This window comes from Cololabis saira, chromosome 4 (assembly GCF_033807715.1).
Source record: "Cololabis saira isolate AMF1-May2022 chromosome 4, fColSai1.1, whole genome shotgun sequence".
Classification (NCBI taxonomy): Eukaryota; Metazoa; Chordata; class Actinopteri; order Beloniformes; family Belonidae; genus Cololabis; species Cololabis saira.
Genome location: NC_084590.1, coordinates 49068378 through 49090980, shown reverse-complemented (window position 1 = coordinate 49090980; position 22603 = coordinate 49068378). Strand labels below are relative to the sequence as shown.

At 44.0% G+C, this 22603-nt stretch overlaps 1 protein-coding gene across 1 annotated transcript; it reads right to left on the bottom strand.

The window, feature by feature from the left end:
* Nucleotides 1-1401: 1401 nt before the first annotated feature.
* Nucleotides 1402-22603, bottom strand: pgm2l1 (phosphoglucomutase 2-like 1). Its single transcript, XM_061720014.1, has 14 exons — nucleotides 22368-22603; nucleotides 18803-18970; nucleotides 16422-16528; nucleotides 14502-14586; nucleotides 14036-14119; nucleotides 13759-13955; nucleotides 13180-13369; nucleotides 13005-13102; nucleotides 12065-12245; nucleotides 10280-10373; nucleotides 7145-7274; nucleotides 3808-3997; nucleotides 3100-3233; nucleotides 1402-2156 (listed from the first exon to the last, which is right to left on the bottom strand). The coding sequence occupies exons 1-14, from the start codon at nucleotides 22473-22475 to the stop codon at nucleotides 2054-2056; spliced, it is 1869 nt and encodes a 622-aa protein (XP_061575998.1). The 5' UTR covers nucleotides 22476-22603; the 3' UTR covers nucleotides 1402-2053.

Below are 22603 nucleotides of genomic sequence, written 5' to 3'. Positions count from 1 at the left end.
CCGCATTGTTCCGACCAAAACACTGGTTTCTGTCACATTTGTGTAAATGTCCTGCAGAATCCAAGAACGAAGCTTCAACCTGCATCAAAGTTTCAGGTTTGTGGTTTTAATGAAACTATTTGTGGCTTTAGTTTAATTATGTTAATTTTAGTCTCTGAGTGTCGTGTCTTCCTACACAAACACCAACAAGGTTAGTAAATTATAAATTATAGTAAATTATAAAAATATCTAGTATGAATAAGAAGTCATAATATAGATAATGAAGGTAACAATAACAACAATAATAATAATAATAATAATAATAATAATAATAATAATAATAATAATAAAGATGAGTAAGTAAATACATAGATAATAAAATAAATACATAAATAAATGAAACAGGAGAATAAAACAGCTATGAGGAATAGAATCAGATGAATAGAAATCAATAAGGAAAGGTCAAGACAATTATAAATAAAAAGAGGATACAGGGAAAAACTTTTAATAGTTGATTAAAAATATATTGCTTTTTTTGTTGTTTATCAAATAAAGAGATTTAATAAGATAATTTAATTCTAGTAGAAAAGGGCAAATTTAGGAGTAGCACCAGCAAATGTTTGTTTGTGAATAAAGAATTTAGCGTAAATAATGATAAAATTCAATAGATGTTCAAGAGCACGATCTTTAGAATAATCAAAGTAACAAATGATATGTTTAATGTCCACGACCGTCCTCCCACTTCCCACACCACGGACGCGTCACTCACTCCCAGGAAAACATCACGTTATTTTAGCTTTAATTAAAGATGTGTGTATTTCATCTGCAAATAAAGTGTCCAACGTTTGGAGATTTATCATAAACAGACTAATAAACTTATTATGTTCCATGTTTCTCAGTCAAATGGAAATAAAACAATTAAGAATAAGATTTGAGTAACAATACAATAAACCCAACATGTATTTGTCATGGATCAATATCATTTGTTTGAATTAGGAACCAGTGAATGAATAAAACTGCAATATAAATAACTTTATTTTGTCTTTATGTCTTTATTTTATTTTGTTTATTTTTGTATTTCAGATTCAGATTCTTAAAACACAAAATGTAGAACTCTGGACTGAAAATGAACATATATATTACATTATTTGTCAAGTATTACATTATCAGTTTTGGAAAAGCCAAAAAAAGACCCACCTGAAAATGTAATAAATTCCCAATAATGTAATAAGGTATTACATTATCGGTAAAAATGTTATTACAATATCAGTCAGGATATTTTATTACCTTATTGGATTTTATTACATTTTCGATTGAGTTAAGTGCAAATTTTATTACATTTTCAGGAAATTGTTGCATTATAGAATCTACACATTTAAATCTTCATCAACGTCTGTGATGAATGAAAACAAGGAGACGGGAAAAGTTTCACCGCAATTTATTCCAAACAAGAACAAACACCTGAAGCTGCGACAGGAAACACGTTTCACAACAGGAAACAGACTTGGGGATTTAACAAAATAAGAGCTTGTGACGGAAGCAGCAGCGTTTGTGTGACATAAAATAAAACTCCTCGTTTTTTAACCGTAGGAAGTTCAAACAAAGTTATTGATCCTTTTTGGACCGAACTAGTCACGCGTTTGTCGCAGTTCACACTTAGTTTTTAGGAAACAAAAATATAAATAAATAAAAATTCTATTCTGACATATTTCCAACATTTCTTTTGTGTCAAAGTTGATAAAAAAAAAGAGAGTTTCACTCAAATTCCCTGAAAAACAATCAGTCTGAAGTGCTTTTATTTTGAAGGAAATGTGAGGGAACAGGAAGGAACATTTCACACGATGATCTTCTCAGCTCTGATTCGTCGGCTGATTGTCGATCAATTTAGTCAATAAATACGGTAGAAAAGCTCAACTTTCAGTCGCTACGTTTGAAAACGGCAAACCATCAAACCTTCTGATCGATCAAACGATTGATCAAACATCTGATCGATCAGCAGATCAAATTTGTCCTCTTTTTTTTGGTTTCAACAGGAAGTGGGGGGTGTGATGTCATCAGCAGGAAGTGGGCGGGGCTACTCGCGGCGGCGGATCAGCCCGTTCTTCTCCGGTTCCAGGAAGTCGTCCAGCAGAGACGCCGTCACCGCCTGAAGCTCCGCCTCCAGCCGGGAAACGTCACTGCAGCACAGAAACAGGAAGTGATGTCACAGAGGCCCCGCCCACAGAAACAGGAAGTGATGTCACAGAGGCCCCGCCCACAGAAACAGGAAGTGATGTCACAGAGGCCCCGCCCACAGAAACAGGAGAGTGATGTCACACAGGCCCCGCCCACATGCAGGTACGGCCACCGAAGACGGTTTTCGGTTCTACGACGCGTATCAGGACCAGAATCAGGACCAGAACCAAGAGTGCGTGGAATTTTCACGTACGCAAAAAAGAAATTCAGATGTTCAAAACTGTGCGTTCGCCCGAATCCACGCAGGTTCGTTTGAACATCAGAATCAACGTGGATTTGAGCGTCAACACTCCGCCCCGTCTCCTCCCTCAAATACATACATTTGAATATGATAATTAAGATAATTATCCATTAAAAAAACGTTCATCCTAACAAGGAATTTGCAAAAACAAGTAAAACAAATAAAAAAAAAACATCGGATGTGAGCTGGAGACAGTCCTGTCAAAAGTTGAGGTCTGGAAAAAATAATTTATTTGGGGGCATTTTTTCTGATTTCAGCTGCATTGCATTATGGGGATTGCTGTTCTTTGCTTTGCGTTGCGTTCCGTGAAGAGTTGTGGTTTTATTATGATCGTACGGGTTTGTGAATGTTTATGGGCAGCGTTAGTACATCATTACACTCTCCTTTTCTTGTTTGTATTTTAAGAACCGACACCAGAATGTTGATGTAAAGCACTTTTATCGACCTTGTGTTGAATTGTGCTGTACAAATAAACTAGCCTAGCCTCTTAGCCTCGGACTGGTTAGCCACCGCTTAGCTAGAACATCAAACGTCTGTGAAAGTGACGAAGTGGGTGAAGTAACGAGCAGTGATGTCATAAGGAGCTGTGATGTCATAAGGAGCAGTGATGTCAGAAGGAGCAGTGATGTCATCAGTCAGCTGACCTGTCTCCCGGCGCGGCGCAGAACTCCGTGTAGTATTTGATCTTGGGTTCGGTTCCACTCGCCCTCAGCGTCGCCACCACGCCGTTCTGCAGCGTGAAGGTGATCATGTGACTGGACCTGGACACGGGGAGAACCTGGGGGGAAAGTCACATGACCAGCGGGTCACAGGTAACATGACCTGCAGCTCATTGACATATAGACGTATCCTCCCATGGAGCTGCTGCGATACGTCAACGTCGCCGCCATATTGGATGTTCAAGACTGTAAACTAATACAATTAAATGGACTTATTTTTATAAAGCTCCTTTCTACAAAGAAATTTACGTTTTACGTCTCATTTATTCATTCACACACGCACTAATATACATGGAAAGAGTTAGGCACCAAATATAATATATTTAATTTTCTCAGATGGCAAAAATAAGAAATTTACTGATCCGAAACCGAGACGAAAATAAAGACCATCCATTCATTGATTCATTCATTGATTCATTCATTGATTCATTCATTCATTCATTCATTCATTCATTCATTCATTCATTCATTCATTCATTCATGCATCCATTCATTCATTCATCCTCACGGATCGGAGGTCCGGCCTGCTGCTGTCGTATCCCGTGGTGACGTCTCTGACGCCATTCATTCATTCATTCATTCATTCATTCATTCATTCATTCATTCATGCATCCATTCATTCCTTCTCCTCACAGATCGGAGGTCCGGCCGGCTGCTGTCGTATCCCGTGGTGACGTCTCTGACGTGGACGATCTTGACGCCGCCGCAGGTCGTCGGGTACGAACCGTCGCCGTGGAAACTCCGTATCCGGCTGAAGATTTTCTGGATGGTGATTGGATCGTAACAGATGACGTAAGAGGTTCTGGACACGTGGTAACCGTAGCTGCAGACAGGAAATACATACACCGTCAAAATAAAAGAGGTCCAGAAATACCTGCAGACAGGAAATACATACACAACACCGTCAAAATAAAAGAGGTTCAGCAGACTTCATGAAAGAGTCAATCTCGCCAACAGTTCATGTTGCCAGTTCAGTGGAACTGGAGTGAGGAGACCCATCCAAGATGGCGGTGACGCTGGATTACGTTCCAACACGTCATGAGGCGTCTACATGTATATGTCTGTGCCCTACGTGTATATGTCTGTGGCCTACGTGTATATGTCTGTGGTCTACGTGTAAATGTCTGTGGTCTACGTGTAAATGTCTGTGGTCTACGTGTATATGTCTGTGGTCTACGTGTATATGTCTGTGGTCTACGTGTAAATGTCTGTGGTCTACGTGTAAATGTCCGTGGTCTACGTGTATATGTCTGTGGTCTACGTGTAAATGTCTGTGGTCTACGTGTACATGTCTGTGGTCTACGTGTAAATGTCTGTGGTCTACGTGTATATGTCTGTGGCCTACGTGTATCTACGTGTATATGTCTGTGGTCTGTGTGTATATGTCTGTGGTCTGTGTGTATATGTCTGTGGTCTGTGTGTATATGTCTGTGGTCTGTGTGTATATGTCTGTGGCCTACGTGTATATGTCTGTGGTCTACATGTATATGTCTGTGGTCTATGTGTATATGTCTGTGTTCTAAGTGTATATGTCTGTGGTCTACGTGTATATGTCTGTGGTCTACGTGTATATGTCTGTGGTCTGTGTGTATATGTCTGTGGTCTGTGTGTATATGTCTGTGGCCTACGTGTATATGTCTGTGGTCTACATGTATATGTCTGTGGTCTATGTGTATATGTCTGTGTTCTAAGTGTATATGTCTGTGGTCTACGTGTATATGTCTGTGGTCTACGTGTATATGTCTGTGGTCTACGTGTATATGTCTGTGTTCTAAGTGTATATGTCTGTGGTCTACGTGTATATGTCTGTGGTCTACGTGTATATGTCTGTGGTCTACGTGTACATGTCTGTGGCCTACGTGTATATGTCTGTGGTCTACGTGTATATGTCTGTGGCCTACGTGTACATGTCTGTGGCCTACGTGTATGTGTCTGTGGTCTACGTGTATATGTCTGTGGTCTATGTGTATATGTCTGTGGCCTACGTGTATGTGTCTGTGGTCTACGTGTATATGTCTGTGGTCTACGTGTATATGTCTGTGGTCTACGTGTATGTGTCTGTGGTCTACGTGTATATGTCTGTGGTCTACGTGTATATGTCTGTGTTCTAAGTGTATATGTCTGTGGTCTACGTGTATATGTCTGTGGTCTACGTGTATATGTCTGTGATCTACGTGTATATGTCTGTGGTCTACGTGTATATGTCTGTGGTCTACGTGTACATGTCTGTGGTCTACGTGTACATGTCTGTGGCCTACGTGTACATGTCTGTGGCCTACGTGTATATATCTGTGGTCTACGTGTATGTGTCTGTGGCCTACGTGTATATGTCTGTGGCCTACGTGTATATGTGTATGGCCTACGTGTATATGTCTGTGGCCTATGTGTATATGTCTGTGGCCTACGTGTATATGTCTGTGATCTACGTGTATATGTCTGTGGTCTACGTGTATATGTCTGTGGTCTACGTGTATGTGTCTGTGGTCTACGTGTATATGTCTGTGGTCTACGTGTATATGTCTGTGGTCTACGTGTAAATGTCTGTGGTCTGTGTATATGTCTGTGGTCTACGTGTAAATGTCTGTGGTCTACGTGTATATGTCTGTGGTCTAAGTGTATATGTCTGTGGTCTATGTGTAAATGTCTGTGGTCTACGTGTATATGTCTGTGGTCTAAGTGTATATGTCTGTGGTCTACGTGTAAATGTCTGTGGTCTACGTGTATATGTCTGTGGTCTACGTGTATATGTCTGTGGTCTACGTGTATGTGTCTGTGGTCTACGTGTATATGTCTGTGGTCTACGTGTATATGTCTGTGGTCTGTGTATATGTCTGTGATCTACGTGTATATGTCTGTGGTCTACATGTATATGTCTGTGGTCTAAGTGTATATGTCTGTGGTCTACGTGTAAATGTCTGTGGTCTACGTGTATATGTCTGTGGTCTACGTGTATGTGTCTGTGGTCTACGTGTATATGTCTGTGGTCTACGTGTATATGTCTGTGGTCTGTGTATATGTCTGTGATCTACGTGTATATGTCTGTGGTCTACATGTATATGTCTGTGCGCAGAACCAGGAAGTAGCAGATCTGAACGGGTAGCGTGGACTGACAGAACACGGTGCAGGCCGGTGGCGGCGTTGGCGTTACTTACGTGTGGTAGATGTTTTTGCGTTGGCGTTACTTACGTGTGGTAGATGTTTTTGTGTTGGCGTTACTTACGTGTGGTAGATGTTTTTGCGTTGGCACCGTTGGCGTTACTTACGTGTGGTAGATGTTTTTGCGTTGGCGTTACTTACGTGTGGTAGATGTTTTTGCGTTGGCGTTACTTACGTGTGGTAGATGTTTTTGCGTTGGCGTTACTTACGTGTGGTAGATGTTTTTACGTTGGCGTTACTTACGTGTGGTAGATGTTTTTGCGTTGGCGTTACTTACGTGTGGTAGATGTTTTTACGTTGGCGTTACTTACGTGTGGTAGATGTTTTTGCGTTGGCGTTACTTACGTGTGGTAGATGTTTTTGTGTTGGCGTTACTTACGTGTGGTAGATGTTTTTGCGTTGGCACCGTTGGCGTTACTTACGTGTGGTAGATGTTTTTGCGTTGGCGTTACTTACGTGTGGTAGATGTTTTTGCGTTGGCGTTACTTACGTGTGGTAGATGTTTTTGCGTTGGCGTTACTTACGTGTGGTAGATGTTTTTACGTTGGCGTTACTTACGTGTGGTAGATGTTTTTGCGTTGGCGTTACTTACGTGTGGTAGATGTTTTTACGTTGGCGTTACTTACGTGTGGTAGATGTTTTTGCGTTGGCGGGGTTAGCGTTACTTACGTGTTGTAGATGTTTTTACGTTGGCGTTACTTACGTGTGGTAGATGTTTTTGCGTTGGCACCGTTGGCGTTACTTACGTGTGGTAGATGTTTTTGCGTTGGTGTTACTTACGTGTGGTAGATGTCTTTGCGTTGGCGTTACTTACGTGTGGTAGATGTTGAGCAGCTGCTGGTTCAGGCTCAGGTTCTGGTTGTGCAGATAAGCAGCCATTTCTGCCACCACCGCAGCGGCGCTAACACCGTCCTTCTCCGGCACCATAGAGCCGCACAGGAAACCTGGAAAACACGATTTATTTAGGTTTAGCTACTGCACAGGAACCCTGGGATAGGATAAAATAGAATAGAATAGAATAGAATAAAATGTATTAATCCCACAGAGGAGAAATTTGCTTGTGCAGCAGCAAACACACACACTCTCAAAAATTTTACAAAATACACACAGGTATGAAAAAGGTATAAAAAAAGTATATCCTAAAAAGAAAAAAGAAAAATAACCAATAAATAGCTAAACATTTAAAAAAAGAGCAATATAAAAAATGAGCAATGTACAAAAGAAAAACTAGACAGAAATACTAAACCCGAAAAACGAATAATATATCCATGTGCAAAAATATCAGTGAGGTATTTAGAGGGAGAAGATTATTGCTGTATCAGAAAAACAGGTTATTGCACTCGAGTGGCTAGAGTTGGACAGACGGCTTTCTTTAGGTTTACAGAGGAGTGATGTCACTTCCAGGTTTTAATCTCGCAATGAAAGTATCAGCAATTCGGTAAATCTACCGTATCGTCCCGAATATCAGACGGAGTTTTCTGCTTTGAAATCGGAATGAAAAAGTTGGCATTGTCTTCCATTCTAGTCTAGACATTATACCCATAACAACGCTAGATGGAGCCAGATATCTTTTTTTTTTGTCTGCATATATATTAATGCTTAACATCAAGTTGGTAAAAACCTAAGGCCTTTTATATATAATATATATATATATTTCAATATATCATATATATTTATATACACACACACACACACACACACACACACACACACACACACACACACACACACACACACACACACACACACACACACACACACACACACACACACACACACACACACACACACACACACACACACACACACACACACACACACACACACACACACACACACACACACACACACACAGTCTGCATATCAATGGTAAAAACTTAAGGCATATATAATATATATTTTATATAATATATAATTTTAATATACCATATATTTATTATATACACACACATATAGTATTTTTATTTATTTTATTTAATGCCGGATATCTTTAAATGCTGAACTTAACTCCCCAGGCCAAAGCCAACCCCTGTCACAAAGAAGAAAAATTAAAATAGCCGTAACATGAAAAAGAAAAATAAAAAATAGTGGTAAGAAAGAAAAGAGAAGAAAATAAGAGAAGAGATAACAGAAAATGGATCGACAGGTGAACCGGCAGCTGAGGAGAAGTTATGATGCAAACTTCAACATGACGGTTTGAATGAGGCTAAATAACAGGATTTTTCACTCCAATATATTGTTATTGTCACTGGTTTCAGATGTACTGGGATTATTTTCTGTATACAAATTAAATTTGGTGTTCAAAAAGTCTTTTTTCAAACTGGAGTCTCAGGAGGCATCTCAGGAAGGGATTAGATGGTGTTGCGATGGCTTCCAGTGCAACTGTGAGAAACCTTGGTGTTGTTTTCGATCAGGATTTGTCGTTTAAACCATATGTTAATCAGGTTTATAAAATAGTATTTTTCCATCTCCGTAATATTGCAAAGATTAGGAAAATCCTCTCGCAGAGTGATGCAGAAAAACTAGTTCATGCGTTTGTATCTTCTAGACTGGATTACTGTAATGTGTTGTTAGCAGGATGTCCAAGTAATTTGCTGAATAGGCTCCAGCTGATCCAGAATGCAGCAGCACGAGTGCTGACAGGAATCAGCAGGAGAGACCACGTCTCTCCAGTGTTAGCGTCGCTCCATTGGCTACCCGTAAAAATCAGAATCCAATTAAAAATTTTATTACTTGCATATAAAGCCCAAAACGGCTTAGCTCCGCATTATTTGCAAGACCAGATAGTGCCTTATGTTCCTGGCAGAGCTCTCCGTTCTCAGAGTGCAGGTTTACTCGTAGTTCCTAGAGTATCCAAATGTAGATTTGGAGGGCGGGCGTTCTGCTATCAGGCACCATTACTATGGAACCAACTTCCAATCTGGGTTAAGGAGGCTGACACCACCTCCACCTTTAAAACTAAACTTAAAACCTTTCTGTTTAGTAAAGCCTATAGTTAGTTTTTAGTAAACCTCTAGCTGGTGTTGGTAAATCTCCAGGTATTGTAAACTCTAGTGTGTTAGAGTCGCTCCTGTAGTTTCTTGTGCTGGCCCCCCTTTTCTTCTCTTTTTTCTCTTTTCCATGGTGCAGCATCCTCTGCGGGTGGCGAAGAGCATCTCTGAATGCACAACACTGGATCCTGCAGTGTGGGAGTGAGGGGGTCAGGGTAACGGCCCGGTCAGGCGGGGCAGAAGGTTTGTCCGTCAAGACTCCTCTCCCTGGCCCTGCCCCTTCTGAACCTTTTCCCCGACCCTGCACCTAACCTGGGACTTGCTGATTGGGCCGGAGCTTTGGGAGCTGCGTGCTGGCCTGCGGCCCCCACCCCTGGTCATCCCGCTGCTGCTTCCACCTGCCTGTGGTCCGCACCCCCGGTCATCCCGCTGCTGCTTCCACCTGCCTGTGGTCCGCACCCCCGGTCATCCCGCTGCTGCTTCCACCTGCCTGCTGTGCTGTTGCCGTCCCTGACCCCCAGTCTGGCCCTCGGCAAGAGGGTCCCCCCTTATGATCCTGGTCCTGCTCAACGTTTCTTTCCTCCTAAAGGAGAGTTTTTCTTGCCACTGTTTGGTTTACGGGTTTTCTCCCACTATGGGAGTTTTTACCTGCCATTGATTATGTAATAATTGCTCGGGGGTTTATGTTCATAAAATAAGGTGTAAACTCAATCTTCTTCCTGTTCCCTTTCATTCAAGGAAAGGGATTTGTTGTAATGATATTGAACTGTTTTGTTTTTCTTTTAATGAATGAAATAAAGAATATTGACATATTCTGGTCTGCTGATACCGGTTCATTTTTTTCAGTTGTTTCACGTCGATGGCGACTCTCAAACTCAGAGTCGGTGAATATCGGACCCAGTTCAGGCCGAGCAGCTTCTCCAGAAACAGAAAACAGAAGTGGTAAAAGCGTTATTTACCGATCGACTCCTCGAAGGAGAAGATGACGGTGTTTCCCGACTCGGAGAGTTCGTGGATCCGGTTCCCGATCCACTTGAACCCGGGCAGAGTTTCCTGTTGAGACAAAAGATCGTCGTTAAAACGGCGGCTTCGTTTCTGTTTCACAGCTGAGATAAAACCAGGAGCATCGTTGGGTCTCGATTCAAAACGGTTTACAGACTATTCTTGTCTGATAAAAGTAAACCGTTCTGCTGCTGACTGACTCTAACCCTAACCCTGTAATCCTAATCCTAACCCCAACCCGATAATCCTAATCCTAACCCTAACCATAACCCCAAATCTAACCCTAACCTGCTCACCCTAATCCTAACCGGTAATCCTAATCCTGACCCTAACCGGTAATCCTAATCTTAACCCCAACTCGCTAACCCTAATCCTAACCGGTAATCCTAATCCTGACCCTAACCGGTAATCCTAATCCTAACTGGTAATCCTAATCCTAACCGCTAACCCTAATCCTAACCGGTAATCCTAACCCTAACCGCTAACCATAATCCTAACCGCTAACCATAATCCTAACCGGTAACCCTAATCCTAATCGTAACCGGTAACCCTAATCATAATTCTAACCGGTAATCCTAATCCTAACCGGTAATCCTTATCCTAACCCTAACCGGTAATCCTAATCATAATCCGAACTGGTAATCCTAATCCTAACCGTAGTCTTTATTCTTGCCTAACCCTAACCTCAATCTTGATCCTTATCCTAACCCCTAACCCCGCTCTCATCCCCAAACCTAACCATTAATGAATTTAATTAGATACTGTAAGAGTTAAAAAAGTGTAAATAAAAAAATTCACGTATCATTGAATAGACACTCATTAGACTGAAAAAAAGTGATTCAAACAATTAATTGGGCAGTGAAAGGGTTAAAAATTGAGGGGATTTAATTTAATGGACATCATAAGGGTTAAAACAATCATTAAACAGTATACATTCATTAAAAAAGTACTTAAAACAACTAATTTGGCAATGAAAGGGTTACAACTTCATGGTTAATTTAATTGGCATCATAAGGGTTAAAATATTCTATAAATAGTATAATGTATTCAAGTATATCTGTTAAAATTCATTATATACAATTTAGTTTGGCCTCGAAGTGGACACGGGTAGATACACCTGACCTGGAAGTGGACACGGGTAGATACACCTGACCTGGAAGTGGACACGGGTAGATACACCTGACCTGGAAGTGGACACAGGTAGATACACCTGACCTGGAAGTGGACACGGGTAGATACACCTGACCTGGAAGTGGACACGGGTAGATACACCTGACCTTGAAGTGGACACGGGTAGATACACCTGACCTGGAAGTGGACACAGGTAGATACACCTGACCTTGAAGTGGACACAGGTAGATACACCTGACCTGGAAGTGGACACAGGTAGATACACCTGACCTGGAAGTGGACACGGGTAGATACACCTGACCTCGAAGTGGACACGGGTAGATACACCTGACCTGGAAGTGGACACGGGTTGATACACCTGACCTGGAAATGGACACAGGTAGATGTACCTGACCTGGAAGTGGACACAGGTAGATGTACCTGACCTGGAAGTGGACACAGGTAGGTGTACCTGACCTGGAAATGGACACAGGTAGGTGTACCTGACCTGGAAGTGGACACGGGTAGATACACCTGACCTGGAAGTGGACACAGGTAGATACACCTGACCTGGAAGTGGACACAGGTAGATACACCTGACCTTGAAGTGGACACAGGTATATACACCTGACCTCGAAGTGGAATCCCTCCAAGTGAGCGAAGGCCTGCAGGATCTTGGAGGACACGGTGGTCGCCAACATGTAGACGCTCCGGGTGTCGGCCGGATCCGGATGGTTCTGTTTCCAGTTCAGGAACATCCACCAACCCAGTAGAGCGGCCAGCTCGTTACCGGTGAACACCTTCCAGGTGCACCTGCGGGACCGGAATACAGGTAAAAACAGGTAAATACAGGTTTTTTTCAATAAAATTGTTGATTCTATAATCTGGCCTTGACAGAGCGGTCTTGGCCGACCGCTCCGGTCACAATCTTCCTGGTGGAATGTAAACAAGGTGGCTCTGCCCCCACTAACCCTCCCCTCTCCCAGGAACACCTGTGGATCCCTGTTTCAGAACTGTACCGAGCCGCCTGATAACATCAAGGACATTTGGCTGAGAGCAGCTCTGGGCTAAGGTTCACGGACGGACTCATCGCTTCACAGATAACTGATAAACACACACAAATCCCTCAATTCAATGCCTTCAACGCCAACAGTCTCCGGGTTTCGAGCGCCAGACGGCGATCACTTGGATGTACTGTGCGAGGACCACCCCCAACCCCCCCACACCCAAACACCCACATGCAAGTCTCGTGATGTCTGTTGCTCTGTGTGCTGAGGTGTTTTTTTGCACCTTGATACTGTGTATATACTCAGTGTGAAGATGTTTCCCCCCACCACCCCCCCCCATCCCAGTGTTACCCTTTGGAAAACAGGCGCACAAAACCATCGTGTCGCCGCCGGTGTATCCAAAGTCAAAAACTGTTTTCTAAGCTGACTTGATAAACCTGATTCTGATTGATTCTCATTCTAAACATAGGTAAATACACCTGTGGGACAGGAATACAGGTAAAAACCGGTAAATACAGGTAAATAAACCTGTTCTTTGTGCAACGGTGCCTTTGAGCAAACGTACCTGTCGGTTATTTCGGCCACGGCCAGACGGTCGGCGTCGGGGTCGGTTGCCAGGACGACGCGGGCGTCCCGTTGCTCGGCCAGGCGGAGAGAGAGTTCCTGGAACAGAGGAGGAACCGGATCAGCGGAGGAGAAGAACAACCCTGGACTCAGAACCGGTCCGGGTTCTGACCTACCAGCACCGACTCGCCCTCCTCCGGGTTCGGGCAGCGCAGCGAGGAGAACTCCGGGTCGGGGTTCTGCTGCTCCGGTACCGGGATGGGCGGGTCGAACCCGAACTCCTGGAAGGCCCGGCGGACGAAGGCGTGTCCGACGCCGTGGAAGGACGAGTGGACGAACCGGAGTGGGCAGGCCCGGTTCTGCTCCCTGAAACACAGCAGAACCAGCGCTAGAGTCTGGATCGGGAACCAGAATCAGAACCTCTACCGGACCCACATCGCTCCGGTTCTGGTCCCTGGGGGGCAGAAACACGCTAGCATCTGGACCCTGGTACCAGGGCCTGGGCTACCAGGGGTACCAGGGTCAGGGGAACCAGGGTCAGGGGTACCAGGGTCAGGGGTACCAGGGTCAATGGGTACAAGGGTCAATGGGTACCAGGGGTACCTGTGGTAGCAGAGAGAGGCTAGCTTGTCCATGTATTCAATTCAATTTTATTTGTATAGCATCTAAAATAACAGATGTTGTCTCTAGACGCTTTCCAAAGACCCAGAACATGACCCCAATGCTAATGTAGCATTGGTGGATGTGGTAGCTACCTGTGGTAGCAGAGCGAGGCTAGCTCATCCATGTAGCATTGGTGGATGTGCTCCAGCGGGTCGGTGCTCAGCGGGCTAGCGTCCGCCGCCTCCTCCTCCCAGCAGGAGGCGCTCCAGGGCTGCAGTTGCTGCTCGATGCTGAGCATAATCTCCTTGTCATGGGGGGAGCAGATCTGGGCGCCGTTGCTCCAGTAAACCTGCAGGGGGAGACAGAGCGCCGGCTGTTGGTCGGGGAGACTGCGGCGTCGCCGGTTCGAGTCCCAGCGCGAGACCAGACCTTGTATCCGTTGTCCTCCTTGGGATTGTGGGACGCGGTGATCATGACGCCGGCCGCCGCTCCCAGCTTCCTCACGGCGTAAGGCTGGAACAAACGGAGCAAACGGAGTTCAGTGAAGACGTGAGAACCAGAACCAGACAGAAAACACCAGAAACTACTGCTACTACTGCTACTGCTACTACTGCTACTGCTACTACTGCGACTACTACTACTACTACTACTGTTACTACTGTTTGGTCAGAATTTTGGTTGACGACAGCAGCTTGATGGATGGATGGATGGATGGATGGATGGATGGATGGATGGATGGATGGATGGATGGATGGATGGATGGATGGATGGATGGATGGATGGATGGATGGATGGATGGATGGATGGATGGATGGATGGATGGATGGATGGATGGATGGATGGATGGATAAATGGATGGATAAATGGATGGATGGATAACAGCAGTTTTACTCACCACGTACGGTGTAGGAACGTACGAGGAGAAGAGATGGACCCGGACGTTTCTGCTCAGCATCACAGCGGCCGTTAGCTTCGCTAACCTGAAACACAAACGTCATCAGTCACTACTACTACTACTGCTATTGCTACTGCTAATGCTACTGCTACTACTACTGCTAATGCTACTACTGCTAGTACTGCTACTACTACTTTTACTACTGCTATTGCTACTGCTACTACTACTACTGCTATTGCTACTGCTACTACTACTACTGCTGCTACTACTACTTTTACTACTGCTACTACTACTGCTATTGCAACTGCTAATGCTACTACTGCTGCTACTACTACTACTGCTATTGCTAATGCTAATGCTACTACTACTACTACTGGTGCTGCTACTGCTACTGCTAGTGTTTGTGGATTTTTTTTTCTGTGTTCCCTTCCCGTCCAACAGTCCTTTTATACGTGAAAACTAGGTCTTAAATTCACCATCATAATATAATGTTGTCATGAGTGCAGCTGACTAACACCTGAACACCTGGGGCCTCATCTATAAAGCTTGCTTGCGCAGAAAAAGCGCCTGAAAGTTGCGGAAGCCACCTTCTACGCAAATCCTCGGATCTAAAAAGAAAAAACTAACCGAAAAATCTGCTTATCTTTACGGCAACTCGGACCCTCCCGTAAGAATTTACTTAAGACACGGGGAACTGGCGAGGCAGGGATTGAGGTGGTGAAATGAAGCCAGATTCATGCCATACTCTTAATAATGTCATCACACATCACAACATATATCAGACTTAAAATAATAAAATAATAAAATAAAATAAAATAGCGCTGATCGTGTTCCTCTGTGTGAAGCTCAGTCAGTCAGGACTCTGGTGCTGCTGGAGCTGCAGCCTCTTCTTCACCCGCTTTAGGACCAACAAATGAGGGGCTGCGTTTATGGAGCCCCACGGAGCCCCTAAAGGGACTCAGATTTCTTTCACGCGCGAGTTTTACGCGCGCGTGAAACCTTTACGTGCGGGTGTAAGCCTAAATTAGGGTCCCGCGTTACGCAGAGCCTACGGCGTAGGGTACGCGGCGACGCGCACCTACGCCGTAGGCTCTGCGTTAAAGGAACGCAGAACCATAAACCCGCCCTGAGCAGCTCTGAGGGTAGACGGGGGGGAGGAGGGGGAGCGGGGGGTGAAGCGGGGCTGCGGGGCCGTTTTCGTATCGCTTTCATACAGTGTCTTGATAATTTGCAATTTAAGGCTGAGCCTACCGTTAGTTTTTAAACTGTAAAAAGTAAGGGGAAAAAAAACATGGTTTTGAAAAGACGGGGGACATGTCCCCCCTGTTGCGCCGGGGAACTCACGGCGTTTAGCGCAGCAACAACGTGCTGCCACTCACTCGCTTTATTTTATTGTATACTATTTATATAGTTATTCTAACTTTTACTGTGACCACCAAATAATGTGGTTTTCCTGTCCTCCACATCATCTACAACATCTCTGTCTCCGTGAAAGTCAGTGCCACGGTGGCTGCTACTTCTAATTCATTCTGAAACCAAACAGGCTGCAGGAAGCCACTGCGCATGCTCAGTAGGCTCATCCATATGCATTTATGGGCGTGTAGAGGGCGGGATTAGAGGCGGATTCAGCTGCGCAGGTCTGTGATTCATAAAGGAACGTTGCGTGCAAATCTGCGTGCACATGGTTTTATTGATCCGGATTTTTTTTTGCGCCCGGCATTTTCGGCTTTTGAGCGTACGTGCACTTTTAGTATGAATCCTACGCACTCCATTTTAAATGAGGCCCCTGAACACCTGGACATCTGAACACCTGAACACATGAACCTCTGACACCTGAACACCTGAACACATGAATCTCTGACACCTGAACACCTGAACACCTGAACGGTTGTGAGCAGGTGACGTGTCGGTGTTACTCACCGCTGGCTGCTACAGCCGCTCTCCTTCTGTCCTCTGGTGTCGAACCCGATCACCAGCCCTCGGCTGCTGAGGTCATCCATACACCTGCTCAGGTACGAGTACAGACCCTGGAGAGAGAGGGAGGAGGTGAGACCTTAACTAACACTAACAAACCAGAACTAACCCTAACAAACCATAACTAACCCTCACATTAGTGTTTAGTAAACCTCTAGTTAGTGTTAGTAAACCTCTAGTTAGTGTTTAGTAAACCTCTAGTTAGTGTTAGTAAACCTCTAGTTAGTGTTAGTAAACCTCTAGTTAGTGTTTAAACCTCTAGTTAGTGTTTAAACCTCTAGTTAGTGTTTAAACCTCTAGTTAGTGTTTAGTAAACCTCTAGTTAGTGTTTAGTAAACCTCTAGTTAGTGTTTGGTAAACCTCTAGTTAGTGTTAGTAAACCTCTAGTTAGTGTTTGGTAAACCTCTAGTTAGTGTTAGTAAACCTCTAGTTAGTGTTTGGTAAACCTCTAGTTAGTGTTAGTAAACCTCTAGTTAGTGTTTGGTAAACCTCTAGTTAGTGTTAGTAAACTTCTAGTTAGTGTTAGTAAACCTCTAGTTAGTGTTAGTAAACCTGTAGTTAGTGTTAGTAAACCTCTAGTTAGTGTTTAGTAAACCTCTAGTTAGTGTTAGTAAACCTCTAGTTAGTGTTTAGTAAACCTCTAGTTAGTGTTAGTAAACCTCTAGTTAATGTTAGTAAACCTCTAGTTAGTGTTTAGTAAACCTCTAGTTAGATTCAGATTCAGAGAAACTTTATTCATCCCCGAGGGGCAATTCAAGGACAACTAAGCAGCAATACAAGTACAGTAAATCTGCTCAGCTGCCGGCCGGTCGACCACAACGAGCAGCGACCCGAAACCAGAACAGAACAGAGAAAGGATGACATTGGGGAGGGAAGAGGGAGGGAAAAAAAGGCATCCTCATACTGTGTATAAATACACAATGAGAAAGTGCAAAAAAACACCTCAGCACAGAAAGCAACATGACAAATTTAACATCACCATCACAAGACTTATAGCCGGGAAGGCATTGAGTTGAGGAAGGTGTGGTTATCAGCAAATGTGTGTGTAGCGGTAAGTCCGTGAACTTCGCTCAGAGCTGCTCCTCAGCCAATGTCCTTGATGTTATCAGACGGCTCGGTCAGTTCTGAAACAGGTCCACAGATGTTCCTGGGAGAGGGGAGGGTTAGTGGGGGCAGAGTCACTTGTTTACATTCCACCAGGGAGATTGCGACCCGAGCGATCGGCCAAACCGCTCTGTCAAGGCCAGATTAGAGAATCAACAATTGTATTAAAGAACAGACAGTCTCAGTAATTTTCCGTCTGCCTTTAGTCTCTGGTTCATCAATGGCGACTCCAAACAGACGAATTTGTGATCAATTCCCGCCAATACGAGCTTCCAACTTCTCCAAGGTTTTCTCCATCTTGCCAATGAGCTCAAAGACCGCTGCTAGCCTTCGATTCTGTTCAAGAATCGCATCCAGCTTGTGGCTTTGCTCTCCCAACGTTAAAATCTGAGTGTAAAATCCCCGTGCTTATCCCCTCCTCAACGTCGGGCAGCTCAGAAAGGGCCAAAACAGCTTTAGACGACTTACGCGTTTGTCGGTACACCAGGAATCCCCCCACTCCAATTAGAAGAAATCCTGCTATCATAAATCCAATTATGAAGCGTCTTCAACGTCCTCGACAGACAGAATCGCCAAACACAACGGATTCCAATGTTTCCAGGAATCCATAATGTATCCAGCAAAAATGTCCCATCGGGGCAGGAGGGCTCCCTTACCCCCTGACTTCTCGTCGCAAAAATTTGGTCAATTGTGCTGAGAGACCAGTTAATCAATTCCATGATTGTAGAATTTCGGAGGAGTGAAAAAAAGAGACTCTGAGGACAAGACAGGACAAAAGCAGCAGCAGGGCAGATAAGAAGGGAGAGGAGCAGAAAAGCGTCCGCCTTCACCGAGAGCCGGAAGAGAGTGTTTAGTAAACCTCTAGTTAGTGTTTAGTAAACCTCTAGTTAGTTCTTGTAGCGTTAGCTACGTAGCTCGTAGCGTTACCTGCGTAGCTTCATAGCGTTAGCTGCTAGCAGGTTGCTGCTAGCGCTAGCTGCATAGCTTCGTAGCGCTAGCTGCGTAGCTCATAGCGTTAGCTGCTAACGATTTCTGCTAGTGTTAGCTGCATAGCTTTGTAGCGTTAGCTGCGTAGCTCAGTAGCATTAGCTGCGTAGCTCCGTAGCATTATCTGTGTAGCTCCGTAGCATTAGCTTCCTCACCTGCGTGGACTGGACTGGTTAGTGTAGTTACTAAGTACTAGTTAGTGCTAGTTAACCTCTAGTTAGTGTAACTAGTCTCACCTGCGTGGACTGGATCACCGTCAGGTCGTTGATCCGGTTGAATCCGGTTCCCATCGGCGCTCGGAGTCCAGCGGTTCCGAAGCTCATCCTGCTGCAGAACCGAGCCCGGAGCTCCTCCTGCCGACCCGCCAGAACCAGGGAATCCAGCTGGGCCCGGGTCCGCGGGTTCTGGTGGAGAACAGGTGATAAATCAGAACTAGAACCAGGACCAGAACTAGAACCAGGACCAGAACTAGAACCAGGACCAGAACTAGAACCAGGACCAGGACCAGGACCAGGACCAGAACTAGAACCAGAACTACAACCCGCGATGAACGGGCCCTCGCACGTGCAATTTTCACCAATTAAGGTCAAGGACTCAAAACTAACGACTCTTTACCATTACAAAGTTATGGCAGAAAGTAGGAAATATGGACCAATCAGATGAAGGGGGGGCGCGCTTTTTGGCGTCTATCATCGCCACGGTAATGCTTTTGACTGAGAAAAGTAAAGCGTGTAGTCGCAGGATGGAGATGCACATTTTGATGTATAACACACCTGGGTGCACGTTACGGTTCGGGCCGTATTAACTGCCGAAGGAATGGCATAAATTGCGCCAATATTACACGATTAATTCAAAATGGCCGACTTCCTGTTGGGTTTCGGCCATGGCGCCAAGAGACTTTTCTTTAAGTTGCGACATGATACAGGTGTATACCGATTTTCGTGCATGTACGTCAAACCGTATTGTGGGGCTTGAGGCACAAGCTGTTGAGCCGTTAGGCCACGCCCATTAATGCAAACCATTAAATATCACATTTATCACCAGGCATGGCTTGGTGCAAAATTTGGTGACTTTTGGGGCACGTTTAGGGGGAAAAAAGGCCCTCATTTCAAGAGAAGAAAAATAAAAAAGAGAACTACTACAGATACATTAGTGAGAAAAAAGTTGAAAATTCGAGAAAAAAGTTGAAATGTCGAGAAAAAAGTTGAAATGTCGAGAAAAAAAAAGTCGAAATGTTGAGAAAAAAAAAGTCGAAATGTCGAGAAAAGTCGAAATGTTGAGAAAAAAGTCGAAATGTTGAGATTAATGTTGAAATACAATTTTGAGAAAAAAGTCGAAATGTCGAGAAAAAAGTCGAAATGTCGAGAAAAAAAAAGTCGAAATGTTGAGAAAAAAAAAGTCAAAATGGGACTTTTTGGGCATGTTTAGGGGGCAAAAAGGCCCTAATTTCATCGGAAAAATAAAAATAAAAACGAGAACTCCTACAGATACAATAGGGCCTTCGCACTGTAAAATAAAATTACAAAAAATAAAAACAACCGAGCGTTTGAGATGAACAGAAGAAGCAGTTTCTAGTGTCACGGAGCAGTAAAGAGTTCTGGAAGTAGCGACGTCTGGCAGCAGCAGCTCTGGTTTTATTCCACATTTCTCTGCCCGGGAGGATAAAGATAGAAATCCGAGCCGGATCTTTTCCCGCGCTGACATTTGCAGCAGGCCAGAGACGCAGCGCGACCTTTCAGGACCAGCGGGGTTTGAACCCGCAACTCCACCGCCAGGTGGAATTAACCGCATCTCCTAAAGTATGGCATTCTTAAGTTTACATCTTCTTCCTTTTCCCACATGTAATCAAGATATTAAGTGTTAAAGTATGAAATTCTTTGTTCATTGTTTTTTTTTGGTTTGCTTTGTTTTCTTATCTTCTCTTTAATTGTTGCTTTTACATGTACAAAATAAAAAACTAAATCAAATCAAGCCTGTGTTGAACAGATCGATTTTCTGATTGTTTTTTTTGTGTGATCAATTTGTTTATTAAGAATCTGGTGGTAACAAGACGATCATGGAACCGTCATGAACGGCTTAGAGACTGGAAGCAGTACGCTCACAGATTATCTCTTTTTCTTGTGCTAAAAAAATTAATTAATTAAAAAAAAATAAAACAAGACAAAAACAAAAAAACTACAGCAACAAAACTGAACAAACAGCAAAGACAAAACAAAACAGAAGATAAACAATTCATGACGACCCCAACCCTTCCCACTATTACCCAGAAATCCCAGTTTCTCTGCAAACCATCAACATTAAGATGCAAAGACACAACGGTGATAATTTCCTGCACCATTCACCATGAAATCCACAGGAAGTAAATGTTTCCACTAGTCCAGGGGTTTCCAACCCGCCGCTCTTCAGCGCCGCCCTAGTGGCTCCTGGAGCTCTTTCAACAATGTTTGACCTTTTTTTCTCTTTTTTTCTTCCTTTTCTTCTTTTTTCCTCTTTTTTCTTCCTTTTTCTTCTTTTCTCTTTTTTTCTTCATTTTTCCTTTCCTTTTTAATCTCAACATTTGAACTTTTTTCTCGACATTTGAACTTTTTTCTCAAAATTGTACTTCAATATTAATCTTAACATTTTGACTTTTTTCTCGAAATTTCGACATTTTCTCGACATTTCGTCTTTTTTCTTGAAGTGCATAATGAAAAAATAAATCTCCCCCCAGTTCTAACTAATATACAGGACTGTCTCAGAAAATTAGAATATTGTGATAAAGTTCTTTATTTTCTGTAATGCAATTAAAAAAACAAAAATGTCACATTCTGGATTCATTACAAATCAACTGAAATATTGCAAGCCTTTTATTATTTTAATATTGCTGATTATGGTTTACAGTTATTAGAATATTCTAATTTTTTGAGATATTTGAGTTTTCTTAAGCTGTAAACCATGATCAGCAATATTAAAATAATAAAAGGCTTACAATATTTCAGTTGATTTATGAATCCAGAATGTATGACATGTTTGCATTACAGAAAATAAAGGACTTTATTACTTTCATAATATTATAATTTTCTAGATCTAAACATACCGTACATTTGTTATTGATAAAGTTTGTCAAGTTAAATGGTGTGAAAAGCCTGATTTATGGTACCGCGTTAAATCGACGGCGCTACGCCGTCGAATTAACGCGGAACCATAAATCAGCCTTTACACAGTCATTTTGATACATCTGGGATGGGGAGGGGGCTCCTAATAACATGTTGCTTAGGGCCCCAATCCGGTCCTGCTGCTGCTCCATCACCTGCTAACCTGCCCCACCGAACACCCCCCAGGCTCGGGCCCGCCTCCCCGGGGCTCGGGCCCGCCTCCCCGCAGCTCGGCACCGCGGCCCCCGCTCACCGACCCGGGGGGAACCAGCAGCTCCAGTCACTCGCAGAACTCCCATTCAGATTCCGGGGATTTTAGTTTCACTTCAGAACCGACGGTCCAGGACCAAGTCGGAACCGGACCAAATGGGGTTTCTGGGATCAACCCCATGTGAGGATGCATTCGGCGTGCATAATATATACGTAAAAGGCCAAGTTTAATACGAAAATATGTGTTTTATTACGCTGCCACCGCAGTTCTCACGTTTCACAGCTCTGAAGGCATCAAGCTCAAAAAATCATCCTGGTGACAAAAAGCGCTGGATTAGTGATTAATTAGCGCCGAATTCTCAGCACGAGGCGGTTTGGTAGAATAGCAGTGTTTAAATCTGTTTTCTGGGTCCGTGTCGGACAGCGTGGGGGTGAATCTGGGTCAGGGGTGACTCACCCGGTCCCAGGACCTCCAGCGCTGCAGCGCCGCGTCCAGCTGCGGGTCCCCGGGGTTGGGTGGCCTGTGGGCGGCCTGCGGGGCTCCGGGAGCTCCGGGGGGATCCATGGTTCCAGGGGGCGGGGGTCAGGCCGGTATCAGGGCCATCAGGCTCGGGATCAGGCTCCGGATCAGGCTCGGGTCGCTGCTAGTCCGCTAAACTTCAGCCTGACAGTTATTAAGGGTGTTCCGGTCGG

What these genes read in the sequence shown, in the direction of transcription:
- pgm2l1 (XM_061720014.1), bottom strand. Translation starts at nt 22,475, where the DNA reads ATGGATCCCCCCGGAGCTCCCGGAGCCCCGCAGGCCGCCCACAGGCCA. An exon ending in ACGTTCCTACACCGTACGTG is followed by an intron (nt 14,120 to 14,501) that starts GTGAGTAAAACT and finishes CGTTTGTTCCAG; the next exon opens with CCTTACGCCGTGAGGAAGCT. An exon ending in AGGAGGACAACGGATACAAG is followed by an intron (nt 13,956 to 14,035) that starts GTCTGGTCTCGC and finishes CTCCCCCTGCAG; the next exon opens with GTTTACTGGAGCAACGGCGC.